Source organism: Cardiocondyla obscurior, linkage group LG25 (genome assembly GCF_019399895.1).
Source record: "Cardiocondyla obscurior isolate alpha-2009 linkage group LG25, Cobs3.1, whole genome shotgun sequence".
Lineage (NCBI taxonomy): Eukaryota > Metazoa > Arthropoda > Insecta > Hymenoptera > Formicidae > Cardiocondyla > Cardiocondyla obscurior.
This window is the reverse complement of record NC_091888.1, coordinates 1,941,446-1,956,200: the sequence shown is the minus strand read 5'-3', so window position 1 is coordinate 1,956,200 and position 14,755 is coordinate 1,941,446. Positions and strand designations below refer to the sequence as shown.

The window sequence follows — 14,755 nt, the reverse complement described above, 5'->3', positions numbered from 1 at the left end:
AGAAAACAAAATATATGAGGAAAATTACTTTATTAGTCTACAATTGTTTTGTATTAATAACGGGGCCAAAGTGATTGAAATTTTTTAGTAGAAAAAATGAAATATAGTTAAAATAGATAAAAGTTCTAAAATTTATTTGGTCTAGGCCACTCTAGGCAAAACAGATTCTAGTCAACTATATAATTATATTTACTTATTTAAAATAACTTTTGTTAGGAAAATAATGAAAGTTTAGAAAATGCTTTGCCAATTTTAAAATATGATATATATATATTATAAAATATGAATATTTATTTACTGTATGTGATTAAAAATCACCTACTGCGTACACATATGTTTCATACGATCTGTCGCGCAAATATTCGTACCCGAATGTACTGAAAATTATAAATTTATTCTGATAATTATTCTGGTGATTAATAATTAAATTTGAACCGACGAAAAATAATTATTCACTCTTAAACAGTTCATATATGCAATCGGGACCGACAAAAATATGACAACACATATTGTAATAATAATGATAAATGGTAAAAATAAAAAATCATAAACTAGATTAAATTTTGTTCGATTAATATAACTTTAATAATGGTCCAGGTGCCAAATCTTCATTTATATTCTAGACAAAATCGTTAGATGAATTTGCGATGAAATATTTAGAGTAGAATTTATTTCATAATCTATTTTATTTATGGGATGATAAGCTTCGTTATTATTTGAGAGAAAAACTACGAGTAAAACGACTAAAAAGATTTGCAAGATTTTATTTTTCATGAAGATGCAAAAGTAAACTTTTATCACAAAATTTTAATTCTTTTTTTGGAAAAAAAAATTTTTTATTTTTAAAAACATATTTTACATACAAAGAAAAAACGAAATAAGTCGTTGGTTTTATTTCTATGACTCGTCAAATGTTTATTGTCTTATTAAGAAACGATGAATTTCGAGATCGTCAAAAACTTTAAGATCGTTAAGGTCGAGAAGAAATCGTCAGAAGTAAGTTTTCATTTAGTGCGCAAAGTGCGAAGAAACCGGGCAAAGAGCCAATATACAAGTACTATAAAAGTATAATAACACTGTTGGTACGTACCGAATATTTAAATCAATATCATTATTTTGAGTAAATTAATATTGATTCATTATAGAAGAAGAGAAAACAAATGCGATTAAATATGACATGGATTAAATTATTTATTCGTGAAATCAGTTACGTACGTTCACTGCTACAAAAGCAATGTAGTGCAAGATCGATCACAATGGAAATTAATAATGAAAGAGTGAATATAGGTAACAAACAACAGTATATACGATCACCTAATGATATTCCTGGTCCGAAAGCACTACCCTTGCTTGGCAATTGGTTTAGATTTTTGCCTTACATAGGTAAGAGTCATTTATTTGGTTTATACTTATATGAAAAAGATCTACGTTATTATTTATATAAATTAATGTACCGATAATTTAAACATATGCCATGTACTTCTATTTTTTTGATTCGCATATATGTAATAATTGATAATTTATATTCTAATGCAGGTGAATATTGTAATATGAATCCTTTAACTCTGTTTCGGGCACTGCATAATAAGTACGGCAATATTGTGAAACTGGATGGTTTACACAAGACACAACTGCGTATCTTCCTATTTTGCCCAGACTTATGCAAGGATATGTATCGGTTGCAAGGCAATTTACCAGTACGAATTAGCTTCGAGCCTCTACATTACTATCGTCTCAACAGAGAACACATCTACAATGGACAATACGGTCTTACAACAAGGTCAATAGCGATGTAACAAAATATACAATATAAAGAAACTTCTGTATTTTTACATTAATGTCACGCGATCTTTCTATAATATTTAAAATTTCTATAATATTTAAAAAACAACGGTCTCTACTTATTTTTTGGGTATCTTTTACTAAAATGTTTAATGTCAGCTTACAAATTGGAAAAGACATTTTCTTTCTTGCCATAAATTAATTTAGTTTTATTTTTAGTCAAGGAGAAGCGTGGCGAGATTTTCGATCGAAAGTCAATCCACACATGATGCGACCGGAAACTGCCAAAATGCATATTCCACAAATGTATGAGATATCAAGCGAATTCGTGGATAAAATGCGAGGATTACGAGATTCTGAAACCCTAGAGTTACCAAATAACTTCATGAACGAGTTGTGCAAATGGAGTTTAGAATGTAAGTATATAGATGTGTGAAAAATAGCCGCAAAGTATTAATACCATCAATAATTATGTTACTTTAGTTTTACATTGAATTCATCTTAATTAATGATTGACTTTATAATCAACAGTACAATGTTCCATCGCATTAAACTATCGACTGGGGTGTTTAAAGCCCAATCTTGTTGCGGATTCGGAGCCACAAATAATGATTAACTGTTTAAATGAGGTATTTGATCTTGTATATCGTATGGAAACTTTGCCATCTCTGTGGCAAGTATATGAAACACGAAATCTAAAAAAGCTGTTTAACGTTTTGGATACAATTTCTACGTAAGTATATTTTATATTTGTTGCCGTTATGCCAGAAAGTATTTCGTTTGTAATTTCTTTTTTTAGAATTTCCAAAAAGCACTTCGAGGAGGCTGAGATAAAATTTTTAAAGACTACCGATGGAACGGATATAACTAATCGCAGTATAATGGAGAAACTCATGCATGTCGATACTCAAACAGCTTATACAATGGCAATAGATATGCTAATAAGCTTTGATACGGTAATCGAATTTTAATTTCCATATTCATAAATAGTAGAATAATAATTCGTATTTACGGAATATTATATTATGTATATATTATGTATAGACTTGCAATGCAGCTGGTGCTTTGCTATACTTTATAGCGAATAATATGGAAAAACAAAAGAAGCTACGGAAAGAAGTAATGTCTGTGTTACCAGACAAAACAGTGCCTATTACAAAAGACGTTTTAAACAAAACATTATATGCTAAAGCTTGTATTAAAGAATCTATGCGACTCTTTCCTATTGCCATTGGCGTTCAAAGAAATATGCAATCAAATGTTTCCATAGGAGGATACATGATACCGAAAGGAGTATGTTATATATCAAAAATTAATTTAAGATTAAACGTCTATTAGTTTCCTATTACTGATATAATGCAATGAAATATTTTTAACGACTTCTTTTCTTTATATTCTCAGTCATCCGTTGTTGCCTGTCATTCACTGATTTCGTTGGATCCTACGTATTTTTTACAACCAAATGAGTATATTCCCGAGAGGTGGCTGCGTGATTATCCCGAATTTTTGCCATACAAAACAACGAATCCCTACGTGTACATGCCTTTTGGCTACGGAGTTCGTACTTGTATTGGACGAAGATTTGCCGAACTGGGCCTCGAGATATTACTTTTGCATGTTCGTAAATTTCTACTGTTTTCTAATAATTAACTATAATTTTTAATATTATAAATTCTCAAAGAATTTAAAAAAATTCCATAATTTGTAAAAATGTCTTTGTTTAATTTATGTAGATCATACGAAATTTTCAAGTTGAATGGCACCATGGACCGCTCGAGCATATGCATAGAATTATAAACGTAGTAACAACTCCGTTACAATTCAAACTCATCGACTTGTAAATTATTTTTATCTCGAATACCTTCTTGACGTAAATTTTTTAAATATTTTTAACATTTTGACCATACATCAATCCATTAATTTTACATATTGATTAAAATAATTATATCTGGTCAGTTAAAAAAAAAATGTATTACAGTGCTTGGAATTAAATACGCACCAGAACATGCATTAATTTTTTCTGCACTTTGTTCGATAAGATTTTGAATTTATTAAATACAATTTAAATATAATTTTGTAAGATTTTATGGCGTTGTCTTTTATTTAAGTTGCTTGCGAGTTCCATTGAAACTGAGTTGAGACATACTATAATTAATAAATAAAATATGTGACTTACCAACGATTCGATCCATCGTCGATTTGTATTAATTAGTATGTCTATAATTTGAAGGTAAAGAGTATAAATTTCGTTAAAACTAAAAAAGATATGATCTGGTATCGGTTGACTCCCACCATCACCTTGATTTGCCGCTGGCTATAATGACTGTAACGAAGGTTCTCAAAACTAAAAAAAAAGAACATTTAGATTTTATTTCCGGTTACTCTCAACCGGAAGACAAGAAATATTTTTTAGTTCTGATAAAATCCGCTACGAGCTGCCACTGGCTTATCGAGTCTCGAGGTGATGATGGATCATTTAAAACGAACGATCTAAAGTGTTGTAATTAAATAATTTCTATTGAGATTACGGTGTTTTATATTGGAGAACTGCTAGTAGTGCTCCATTCCGTATATTCTTTTTTCGCCTGGCACAAAAATCATTAGAAAATCATAAACGTTTGCACAGCTCGATTATATGTGATACCGAAGATGGAACAGGTTAGTTTTCCAGTGTGCATATAAATTCTGATGAATATGTAATACAGTAACAAATTTTTTTAATGCTTAATTATAGCTGCTTTTAATTTGATTTTTTATCTCTCTCTCTGTATGTATATATAGATTAAAAAAATATATATGCTTGTTTTATAGGATTTAAAAGCTAAGATTGACCAAGCTTGTCGTACAGCAGAGGATTTTCAAAAGCTGTACTATGAATATGCAGACAAACGGCGATATGTAAGTAACAAAAGGTCTAATTTTGTATGATTTTGTGAAGCTATATTTTCTTAATTTTAATTTTATATGTGATCTTAGCTGATTTCAAGAATGTACATGGACAATGCTACACTGGTATGGAATGGAAATGGTGTAACAGGTAAAGATGCAATACAAAAGTTTTTGACGGATTTACCATCTTCAATACATAATGTTGTTACCCTTGATGCCCAGCCAATAATTGGTAATTACTGATCACTACTATTGAAAAAAACTTTAATTAAATTTAGCTTAATTTTTATTTAAATTAGATTAATTACTATTAATTTGTAATTTTATAAGTTAATATTATTAAAGATTTTATTTCGTTTATTTATCACAATAATGCATGGTGTTGAAAATTTGAAATTTATGTCTGTTCTGTTTGTGATATGTTAACAATAGGTCCAGAGGTAGCCATTCAATTAACTCTTCTCGTCAAAGTTGGAGGAAAAGTGAAATACGAGGAGAAAAACGAAAAACAATTTAATCAAACCTTTTTAATTACGGCCATCGGTGATAAATGGAAAATTGTTAACGATTGCTTTCGAGTACAGGAATTTATAGAGAATACAAGCTAATTATATTAAGTAGTCATTTTAAGAGCATAAATCCAAAGAGATATTTTAATTTTTTAAAATTTCTCTACTGTATCATGTATTATAATGTATAGTACATACACAAATACGTAATGTTACTTAACAAATTGAATTTTGTGACTATCTGAATTTTTATTTCTGATCTTTATTAAAGAAATAAATGTTTGTTCAATCTTTAGTATTACTTAAGTAAATTTACGAGAAAGATTAGAAAATATAGGAGAATCTAAGCGTAATTATAGTGAAGAAAAGCTGATATACCTAAATATGCGACTGAATTTCTGTATTTTAATGTAACGACGCAAAAAAATATTACAATTTTTTTTACCTTTGATCTCGTCGGCTTTTCTCAATCCCATTATTACCTCGGGGACAGAACATAGAATCCATCGTTTCCTCGTCATAATTCACTCTTCTTCAGCTCGAACGATTTTCCTTGAGGACTTCGCGGACGCCAGATGAACATAGCGATTTTCACACGTCGTTTAAACACTTCACAAAGCTTTCTTTTGCCGAGGTAACGTATCTTTCGCGCGTAATTCCATGCGTTCCGAAACTCATCGACGAGAGATGTCGTCTCGGCGCGTTACCGCCGTCGGGCGTATACGTACGCGTGCTCGCGGGTGCATCGGATGCGTGGTGATGGCATGGACCTCATTTTTTGACGTGCGGCGCGGCCGCTTTGCATGATTCCTCGGGCGGGCGTGGAACGCGGTGAAAACGCCGCGGAGTTTCGTGCCCTCCACGTGTTTCGCAAGAGGCAAGTCGCGTCGCATCGCTCGCGTCATCGTGACGGCGAGGAGAGGGAGAGTGGGCGGATCGCGTCTCATCCGATGCTTGACGGTCGCCGCGCGTCCCAATTTGACTGCGAGGAGATCCAGGATGCTGAGGTTCCTGTCGCGACGGAGGGCGCGCGGGGTCGGTGGTCAAACCGCCTCATCGCAGATTAAAAATCAGAGATTACCCAGCAATAAGAACGTTGTGCAATGCAGAGTGGTACTGCTGGACGGCACGGATCTACCTATAGAGCTGTCGGTAAGTTTTTCGCTTTCTCTGTTTTATTTTTCACCATTGTCAAAGATTCGTCTAGGCTGAGACTTCTATTATCTTTTTTTTTTCTTGTCTTTGACGAAAATAAAGAAAAGAGCATCAACTTTTTGTTCCATTTACACCTGTGTATGTTTACGTTTCTGTTTCATAACTGCTGGCCTTTTTTTGCAGAAAAAAGCATTAGCTAGTGATTTATACGAGCAAGTATTTTATAGTCTCGATTTGATTGAAAAAGATTACTTTGGACTGCAATACACGGACAGCAATAATGTCCAGCATTGGCTGGATCCAACAAAACCTATCAAGAAGCAAGTTAAAAGTATGCACATCTGGGATTTTTGACATTTTTTTAGGATAGGCTGAATATAGAAATTTATCTAACTTATTATTTTAGTTGGACCTCCATACACACTTAGACTGAAAGTGAAATTCTATTCTTCTGAACCAAACACACTACGTGAGGAGCTGACACGGTACCAATTCTTCTTGCAGTTAAAGCAAGATGTTTTGGAAGGCAAGCTTCATTGTCCACATCAAATTGCAGTTCAGTTAGCTGCTCTTGCTCTTCAATGTAAGTTTATTTGAGCAGTTTTTATTAAAATTAAACTATTACCCCATTGTAACTACTATTGTGTAATAAATGATAATGTTAATTGAAAAATAATTTATTTTAGCCGAACTAGGAGATTATGATCCTACTATGCACACTGCTGCGACTGTGTCAGAATTTCGTTTTGTACCGGGCCAAACAGAACAATTGGAGCTGGAAATACTAGAAGAGTACATCAAATGTTCTGGTCTGAGTCCAGCTCAGGCAGAATCGGCATATTTAAGCAAGGCTAAATGGTTGGATATGTACGGCGTCGACATGCATACTGTTCTTGGGAAAGACGCTTGCGAGTACTCTTTAGGTTTGACCCCAACTGGCATCCTGGTGTTCGAGGGCACGCAGAAAATAGGCTTATTCTTTTGGCCAAAAATTGGTCGTTTAGACTTTAAGAAGAAAAAGCTAACTTTAGTAGTCGTAGAGGAGGATGACGAGGGCAGAGGCGAGCAGGAACACACTTTCGTATTTAGACTTGTGAACGAAAAAGCTTGCAAACATCTATGGAAGTGTGCAGTAGAACATCATGCTTTCTTTCGTCTTCGCGCGCCGGTCAAAGGTGCCAGTGGTCGTCAAAATTTTTTCCGCATGGGTTCGCGTTTCCGTTACAGCGGCAAAACAGAGTTTCAGACGACACAACTGAATCGAGCACGCCGCACCGTACAGTTTGAGCGACGGCCGAGTCAGAGATATGCGCGACGGCAAAGCCACGTTCTTCGCGAAAGGCAGCGGCAACAACAGCAGCACCAGCAACAAGTGGAGCCGCCGCAACCATCTCCGCCTGGTGAGCTATATATAAAATGAATAGTACTTTATGTGTCGAAGTTTAATATTTTATGTTAGATTTAATTTATTAAAAAGGCTTTTTCTTAAATTATTTCAGCCGATGAGGAACCCTTGCAACGTCAGCCAAGTCATTCCAGTACAAAATCTTCGGATTCTTCAAGCGTTCAAGGCACGTCATTACCTTTGATGGACTCTCTGCTGAAGTCTCTCGCCAAAGACCAACAGCCATTGGAGGCCAGAAACCAGACCACTGTCGCTAGCAGCGAGAAAGAATCGGAGCCTATGAAGACTAGCTTAACTGTTGAAACTATTGCCAATCAAGTACAGCTAGTGCCTAATAATCAAGTGAGTGGAACATCGGCGTTTCCTCGAACGCCAATTCCGCCGGAGTCCCTAAAATGTAACATATTGAAGGCAACGCTCGAGCAAGGAAAAAATTCGAATTTGGTCTCCATCACGTCCACAGACAGCTCTGGAGTGGTCGCGAAAAAGAATCAACATTCAGATGCAGCAACTATCGTTTCTGTGGTAAGTTTTGTTAATTTCGTCTATAATTTATCGTAAATTTATACATTTTGTATTTTTCTGTTCTGCTTGGATTATTTAAATTGTATGTTTTGTGTGTTTTATATTTTTTTATATTAAAATTCTCGATGGAGCATATTACTCGATAGTAAAACTTCCGTTTTACCATTTCTATTACCATCGGGTAATATGCAACTCGAGCTTCCGCTGCCGATCAAGGATAGCACTAACGACAGACGGAAACCCTAACTTTGACTCGCACATCTCCTCGCTCATTCTAAACTCTTTAACTTTTTAAGCGTTTTTTAAAGTCTTTACTCCGCCGAGAAACCAAGAAATCTCAGAATTAATCATCTGAATTTCTTATTTTATTTATTTTAAATCTATCAACCATCTATATGAGCGCATGATTAAATTACCATTTTTATTTTACTGTAATTAAAGATTATTAATTAATTATTTAATTTATTAAAATTATTAAAATTATTTAATTAAGTAATTAATTATTTCTTCGATCTAATACGGCTTTTTAGAGGTAGGATTATTTTATTGTTTTGTAATTATTTATTCTGCCTGTTTTATATCGTTAGCTGCCAGCTGTAATGTCCTTGCTTTTTTGCTTTCTTTATTAAATAGGGCGGTGACAAACTGACTCTTTCTGTGAGCGGAGCAACACCAGCAGTAAATCCTTCTACGGACGACGCTGTAACTGTAACGCATTTTTCGTTGGACAGTTGGGGACAGATTGAACAAAAAACCACACCGTTAAGTCCGAAAGTATCGAACCAGCCGCAAAATCCTTTTAATCCGTTCACTAACGATACTAGCAATGAAGCATCTAATACGGCCGAAACTTCCGAAGAGGAAGCGAAATCGGAAGATGACAAGAAAAAGAACACCAATCCATTCATAGACTCCAATCCATTCTTGGGCATACTTAATCCCTTTAAAGATTTACAACCGGATACAACAGAGAAAAAAGTCGAGGCAGATACAGAAAAAGCCGGAGCGAGGGTCGTTAAAACTGAGGAAATACAAACAACTACTACGACACTTACACACAAGGTTAGTTACATTTTTTTTTACGCTTGTTGCACAGCGTCTCGTCTATTACATAAACGCCTTGGTTTCACCTAGAACAGAAAACTTACTTTTAGAACAAGTCTAAGAATTTTATTACTTAGCGCTAGTCATAAAAGGAAAGTAAGAGTTAATTTTATAAGTGAGTTCTGTTGGTGAAAGCATAAAATGAGAATATGCTTTGCGTCCCATGTGAAATTCGTCTTTGTGTATGTGAATTGTAAACTATTGAATAAGCTTTAATTTTATTTAAACCATAATGTTAAAGTTAATTGATAGAAACGATATGATATTGACATTTTATTGATTTAAATGTGATAACTTTTTTAAATAATAATTATTGGCAATTAAAATAAGTTAATTAAAAGTAGAGTGAAATAGAGTAGTAGTAGCGTTAATAAAACATTTGTTTTACAGGATGAAAGTCAAGAAGTGTCAGACATTAGTCCCTGGCTCGTGGCAGATCCAACACAGAGCCCAACACCTGAACAAACACCAACTAAGCACACAGTGATCACCAGAAAGACGGTAATTACCACGCAGTTATAAAATATTTATTAAATATCATAAAGGAAAAATAATATCGATGTACAACGCGCGAGAAAATAGCACCAACGTATATTTACTTTGGTCTTCCTCGGACTGCCTACGTCTTACTTATTTTACAAAGTGCGCGATGTTAGTCATGACAATTGTGACAATTAAAATTATTGAGCACCTAAAAAGCTATATGATAAAAAAATAGGTTTTATGAAATGGCCCTAAGATGTACTTAAATATAAAAGCAGAGTATTATTTTAGGAAGGCATTGCTTATATATAGTCACGCTAGGATATCTATCAGTTACTCGATATCGTTTTATGCAGCTGAACAGTTTGCATAATGAGATAGGCTTCTGTTTATAGCGTCGCGAACATTCCTTAATTGTACGATGCATTTATATAAGTTTACGTGCTGAAGAAACAAGTGTCCTTACAATCTACCAGCGTGTATTATAAAGTACATATGCAAGATCTATTCGTGTTAAACATATTATTTATGTTTGTTTTTTTGCAATTTTATTTTTCTATCTGCAAATGGCAAATGCATTTCGTTTTACTTTAATTATGGAAAGTAACAGAGCTGAAACAGACTTACATATTTTGTTGAGGCATATGCAAAAATATTAAGCTTATGCATTTAATAAGGTAGCACTTTTATATTATATTAGCAGCCATTGTGCCTTCGAATTTAACGATGGACAAATATGCAATTACGCGAATATTAGAAACGAAATAAAATCTTATTCGCTGTGACTGATTAAAAATATAAGTATTACATTCTCGTGTACAATATCATAATAATTGTTATGTAAGTAGAATCGACCAAACTTTTTGAGAATTTTTTTGTCAATGAAAAATTATAAAGTCGTCGATTAATCAGGTCAACTATCAAGGTTGATTCTGTCCTTTCGGAGATTTAATGTATTAACGTATTATAATGTGACAATAATCGGTGAATAAATAATTAATATGTGAATCATCGCCAGTCTTAGATAAAGCACAACACGTGCCTGAAACATGCAGCTATAACGACATTCTAAAAAAGATGGTTACTATTTCACTTCTATAAAAACTACGAATTTTTATGTATATATTTATAATAGATTATACATAGGTTATTATCCTGAGATATTTTTTCGTAATTTGTTCCTTTTTGTCTTATATTCTCATTTCTGTATGCCATACTTTTGATACGCATTAAAATAGATGTATCACCACGCTATGTCATTATTTTATGTATAGAGGATATTTTAGATTAATTCTTTATGATTGTAACATTCCATTATGGCGTGTAACGAGGACACAGTTGCCGCTTTAAAGTGATATGACGTTTTTACGTAATACTTAATACAAACAATGCATTTAATTACAAGCGGGACTATCCCTGTATTTTATTAGCATGCAAACGTTCGATGGAATGTAGGGAGGAAGCATTTGACCTCCTCAATTGGTTCAATTTTATGTTGCGTCTGTATAAGTCTAAATATATTGTATACAGTATTTAACATTATTGCAATATGTGGTTGAATATTTTATTGCATTTTATGTCAAGAAATGAGCGTATATATACATATTATATTTTCAAATTTAATATATCTACAATCATATGTATATTTACAATATTATAATGAATGATCAATACCCTGATGTATTCCGTCCTAAAATGTCCTAAACGTTCAATGTTATGTAGTTACAATTTTTGCCTTTTAATAAAACAAATATATCATTAATACTTATGTTGCTTATGTTTCTGCGAATATTAGTATATCGTAATTAACGAAGAAGTACTTAAACGAATATTTCGTCTAACTAAATATCTATCTTGCATTATTCCATTTTTTTATAAAAATTGCAGGTATTATATAAAGTGATGTAAGTAATAATTGCCGTTTGTATAGCTTATGTTCGAAACAGTCTCTACACTTTTTTTTTTTTTTTTTTTTTTTTTTCTCTAAAATTATAGATAAAATTTTATAAATTATGCTAGATATGTAGGCTGCCTTCATTTTAGAGTACACAATCGATACTTTCGATACACATAAACTCTGCTCGGAAAGAGAGTTAGTGTATGTTTTTATAAAGAGCATTTGCTTTCAGTATTTTGTGACACTTTCAAATATATACTTATATATATATTTATATATGTATATTTTAATTAACTGTAGCAAACTATTCTCGAATGTGTAAACCTGTGTCTTCTAAAAGAAGAGCAGTCATAGTCTATCAACGATCGTGTATTGGTCATTCGAATTATTTCTTTAAAATATTCTCTATAGTATTCACCGGTTTTTTCTTTTTTTATTTTTTTTATTTATTTTTTTTTTTTTACCTATTTGCACTGACGTTACGAATTGACTCAAATTGATTATTAGGAATCATGTACTTAGTGTGTATGTACATGTTATACATCGGGAAATATTTCTCATTTTCTTCGTTCCAACATATTTCAGTGTTAATTAAGTATTTTTAAAAAATGTCGATAAATACCTGCATTCGTAAATGCGTTAACATTTACATGGAATGTTTTTCCGTACATATCGAGATCACCTCGTTTCACTAAACTAAAAATATTACTACACGATTTACGCGAGAAGGCATTATTCTTCGTCAAACCATTAAGCAGATGAACACGTTTAACATTCTAAGGATAAAAAAAAAAGATTAGTTTATCCTCGCCGTCCGTTATTTACACGAGAGAAACTTATTTTAACTCGATGCTTATCGTCAAAACAGAATTACGTCATGTAACAGATGCCTAACAGATGCCAGTCATCTTTATCACATTGATATCAGTATCAAACATATAATATGCTATGAACTATCTTGCATTGCATCACGATTGTATACAGAAGATAACAAATGTCAGACAGGCGTCTCGGTGTCGTCCCAGATCTTGGCGTCGTGCCGAGACGGCGATTGAGCGTTCAATGATTCGCGTATCACAAGACTCATGGTATCGCAGTAATCGAAATCTATGTGACGTTCCCCGTCTCGCGGTAGACTTCTGTTAGATGATGGCGAACTGCTGTTCTCCGCACTGCAATCGTGTCTGAACACACTGTCCGATTGGGAATGCGTTGGCGTAGACAACTCGGAAACCAGCGGCGTGGACTCGTCATCGCTCTCGCCAGCGGGTACTGGTGACCGTGCCGTCGACGTGGTGCCGATCAGACGATCCTTCATCTTTGACAGCTTATCCAGACTCGAAGTAGGCACTGGTATTACTATCTCTTCATTTAATGTTGAAGACGAACGTCTCTTGGTGGACGCTGCCATTGATGTAGTCTTGAGAGATATATTGTTCCCTATACATCTCTCGTCGGTCGACTTCGATCTGATGGCAGGCTTCGGTGACGGCGGAGGAGAAACGAATAACGAGGATGGTCTTGTGCTGATGTTGCTACCGCTTCTTTTCAGAGTCTTATGCGAACACGCAGATCTTGTACTACGTTGAGATGCGATGCTGCGCTGAGAGTTAGTACGTTGCAGAAACACAGTGGAGTCGTGCGAGCTCTCGTCCGAACTGCCCAGATCATCGTTAACCGGTACCCAGTGAAATAGTGGGCTGGCTTGAAGCAGCACATATTCCGTGTCGTGTACAGAGATGACAGGACCTAAAAGAGAAACTCATATAATATCTGTTTTAAATAACTATACGATTATGTTCTAATTAACTATATATTGTACAGCTGCTCATTAAAAAAATTTTGAAATAAATACGTTTTTTTAAATAGTGTAAAAAATAACAAATTTTACATAGAAATTTATAAAATTAAAGATAAAAAGAACATGTAATTATTTCGATTCTTTTTATAATTTTTTTCTCAGTTTGATTATTCCTCAATATTTGAAATTCTTCGGCCGCGATTGATAATGTAATAACTGGAGGCTTCTCGATATAAATTCCAAAGAAGATAATGTCAGATAAGGTTTGCCAGAATGTTTTATTGCCACTCGCTCTCGTAATAACATAATACTGCTAACATACTTCTAACAATCTAGCAATATTTATGGTGTACACAGAGTACAGGAAGTAGCGTGGACTGGAGTAATAGAACGCAACTTTCAATTTTATCGCAAAGTACGATTTACTTTACGTACAGCAGTTTTAAAAATATACATTGTTACACGTCGCTTCAGGTAGCTTAAACATTTTCCGCACGAGAATTTTTATCAACATTGGGTTATCACAGTCTTTTGTACACGACGTGTCCACAGAAAACACCTAGCAATTAACTGAGAATAGTGCCATTTTTTTTTATATTATATAATATATAATTATAAATGCAATAAAGAGTACGTTATCGTATTATCGACTACAAAGGTTTTCGTAATCTCTTTTATCTTTTTTTTCTAATATTGATGCACATCGATATTAAACTAAGTTATAAAATGAGCATTATATTATACTAATCTTATGAATACGCAATACAATAATAATCCTATTACAATCAATGGTTTGCATTTTGTATCCTTTCTTTATACGATATGTATGATTCGGTCTTCGCATGGCACGTAAGTACTTTAGGAAAACTTGTACATATTCCTAGAGAAGTCTTTCACTTTGCAATTTACAAATGGTCTTACACTACGTTTATGTAATCATTATTTGGTTTTTTGACTGCCATTGCACACATATATATATATATATATGTACATCTCTTATTAATAATACTGTCAAATAGTATTCTACGGACATATAGATGTACAATTAAAAACTATTAACTATTACTAGGCTGAAGTATGTTAATTTTTGTTCTTTCTTTTCAATAACGCAACTGACAAGTTATATTTTTGAATGCAATGTACTTTGTCGTTGCATATTTTAATAAAAATTACGCTGGAAAAGTCTGTTTCTATGCAATGTAAAG

The 14,755-nt window shown here is 33.5% G+C and overlaps 4 protein-coding genes and 1 long non-coding RNA gene across 14 annotated transcripts in view; 4 read left to right on the top strand and 1 right to left on the bottom strand.

Annotated features, from left to right (window-relative positions):
* The first annotated feature begins 80 nt into the window (after positions 1-80).
* LOC139111790 (probable cytochrome P450 12b2, mitochondrial) lies at positions 81-3,866 on the top strand. Of its 2 annotated transcripts, XM_070672300.1 has the most exons (9): positions 81-1,082; positions 1,146-1,383; positions 1,537-1,780; positions 2,002-2,198; positions 2,314-2,515; positions 2,582-2,738; positions 2,827-3,075; positions 3,184-3,399; positions 3,516-3,866. In XM_070672300.1, the coding sequence occupies exons 2-9, from the start codon at positions 1,161-1,163 to the stop codon at positions 3,621-3,623; spliced, it is 1,596 nt and encodes a 531-aa protein (XP_070528401.1). In that variant the 5' UTR covers positions 81-1,082; positions 1,146-1,160; the 3' UTR covers positions 3,624-3,866. The 2 variants fall into 2 exon arrangements, with proteins under 2 accessions (XP_070528401.1, XP_070528400.1); XM_070672299.1 differs by having other exon boundaries at positions 81-1,383.
* A 249-nt stretch (positions 3,867-4,115) lies between these two features.
* Positions 4,116-5,631, top strand: Nxt1 (NTF2-related export protein 1). Its single transcript, XM_070672311.1, has 4 exons — positions 4,116-4,440; positions 4,594-4,680; positions 4,759-4,903; positions 5,104-5,631. Exons 1-4 carry the CDS (start codon positions 4,432-4,434, stop codon positions 5,277-5,279), a joined length of 417 nt encoding a protein of 138 aa, XP_070528412.1. The 5' UTR covers positions 4,116-4,431; the 3' UTR covers positions 5,280-5,631.
* A 249-nt stretch (positions 5,632-5,880) lies between these two features.
* Positions 5,881-11,506, top strand: Yrt (erythrocyte membrane protein band 4.1-like yurt). 3 transcript variants are annotated; one of them, XM_070672296.1, is made up of 8 exons: positions 5,883-6,332; positions 6,519-6,666; positions 6,742-6,918; positions 7,022-7,735; positions 7,835-8,082; positions 8,152-8,265; positions 8,899-9,327; positions 9,760-11,506. In XM_070672296.1, the coding sequence occupies exons 1-8, from the start codon at positions 6,180-6,182 to the stop codon at positions 9,889-9,891; spliced, it is 2,115 nt and encodes a 704-aa protein (XP_070528397.1). In that variant the 5' UTR covers positions 5,883-6,179; the 3' UTR covers positions 9,892-11,506. The 3 variants fall into 3 exon arrangements, with proteins under 3 accessions (XP_070528398.1, XP_070528397.1, XP_070528396.1); XM_070672295.1 differs by having other exon boundaries at positions 5,884-6,332; positions 7,835-8,265; XM_070672297.1 differs by lacking the exon at positions 8,899-9,327 and having other exon boundaries at positions 5,881-6,332; positions 7,835-8,265.
* The window catches only part of Arms (Ankyrin repeat-rich membrane spanning), a 26,401-nt gene continuing 23,048 nt past the window's right edge, over positions 11,403-14,755 (bottom strand). For all 7 annotated transcript variants that reach the window (XM_070672283.1, XM_070672284.1, XM_070672282.1 and 4 more), the window contains one exon: positions 11,403-13,498. In XM_070672283.1, coding sequence (XP_070528384.1) covers positions 12,747-13,498 — 752 coding nt within the window. In that variant the 3' untranslated portion in view covers positions 11,403-12,746. The remainder of the gene's footprint in view (positions 13,499-14,755) is intronic.
* LOC139111798 (uncharacterized) lies at positions 12,953-14,264 on the top strand. The gene is made up of 2 exons (XR_011547276.1): positions 12,953-13,092; positions 13,302-14,264. It is a non-coding gene; the product is annotated as an uncharacterized lncRNA (long non-coding RNA).

Bases quoted from the DNA above. Each gene is read 5' to 3' on its own strand.
- LOC139111790 (XM_070672300.1), top strand. From the start codon at position 1,161: ATGCGATTAAATATGACATGGATTAAATTATTTATTCGTGAAATCAGT. The intron at 1,384-1,536 runs GTAAGAGTCATT...ATTCTAATGCAG, and splicing joins TAGATTTTTGCCTTACATAG to GTGAATATTGTAATATGAAT. The intron at 3,076-3,183 runs GTATGTTATATA...TTATATTCTCAG, and splicing joins GATACATGATACCGAAAGGA to TCATCCGTTGTTGCCTGTCA.
- Nxt1 (XM_070672311.1), top strand. The intron at 4,681-4,758 runs GTAAGTAACAAA...ATGTGATCTTAG, and splicing joins ATGCAGACAAACGGCGATAT to CTGATTTCAAGAATGTACAT. The intron at 4,904-5,103 runs GTAATTACTGAT...TGTTAACAATAG, and splicing joins TGATGCCCAGCCAATAATTG to GTCCAGAGGTAGCCATTCAA.
- Yrt (XM_070672295.1), top strand. From the start codon at position 6,180: ATGCTGAGGTTCCTGTCGCGACGGAGGGCGCGCGGGGTCGGTGGTCAA. The intron at 6,333-6,518 runs GTAAGTTTTTCG...CTTTTTTTGCAG, and splicing joins ATCTACCTATAGAGCTGTCG to AAAAAAGCATTAGCTAGTGA. The intron at 6,919-7,021 runs GTAAGTTTATTT...AATTTATTTTAG, and splicing joins AGCTGCTCTTGCTCTTCAAT to CCGAACTAGGAGATTATGAT.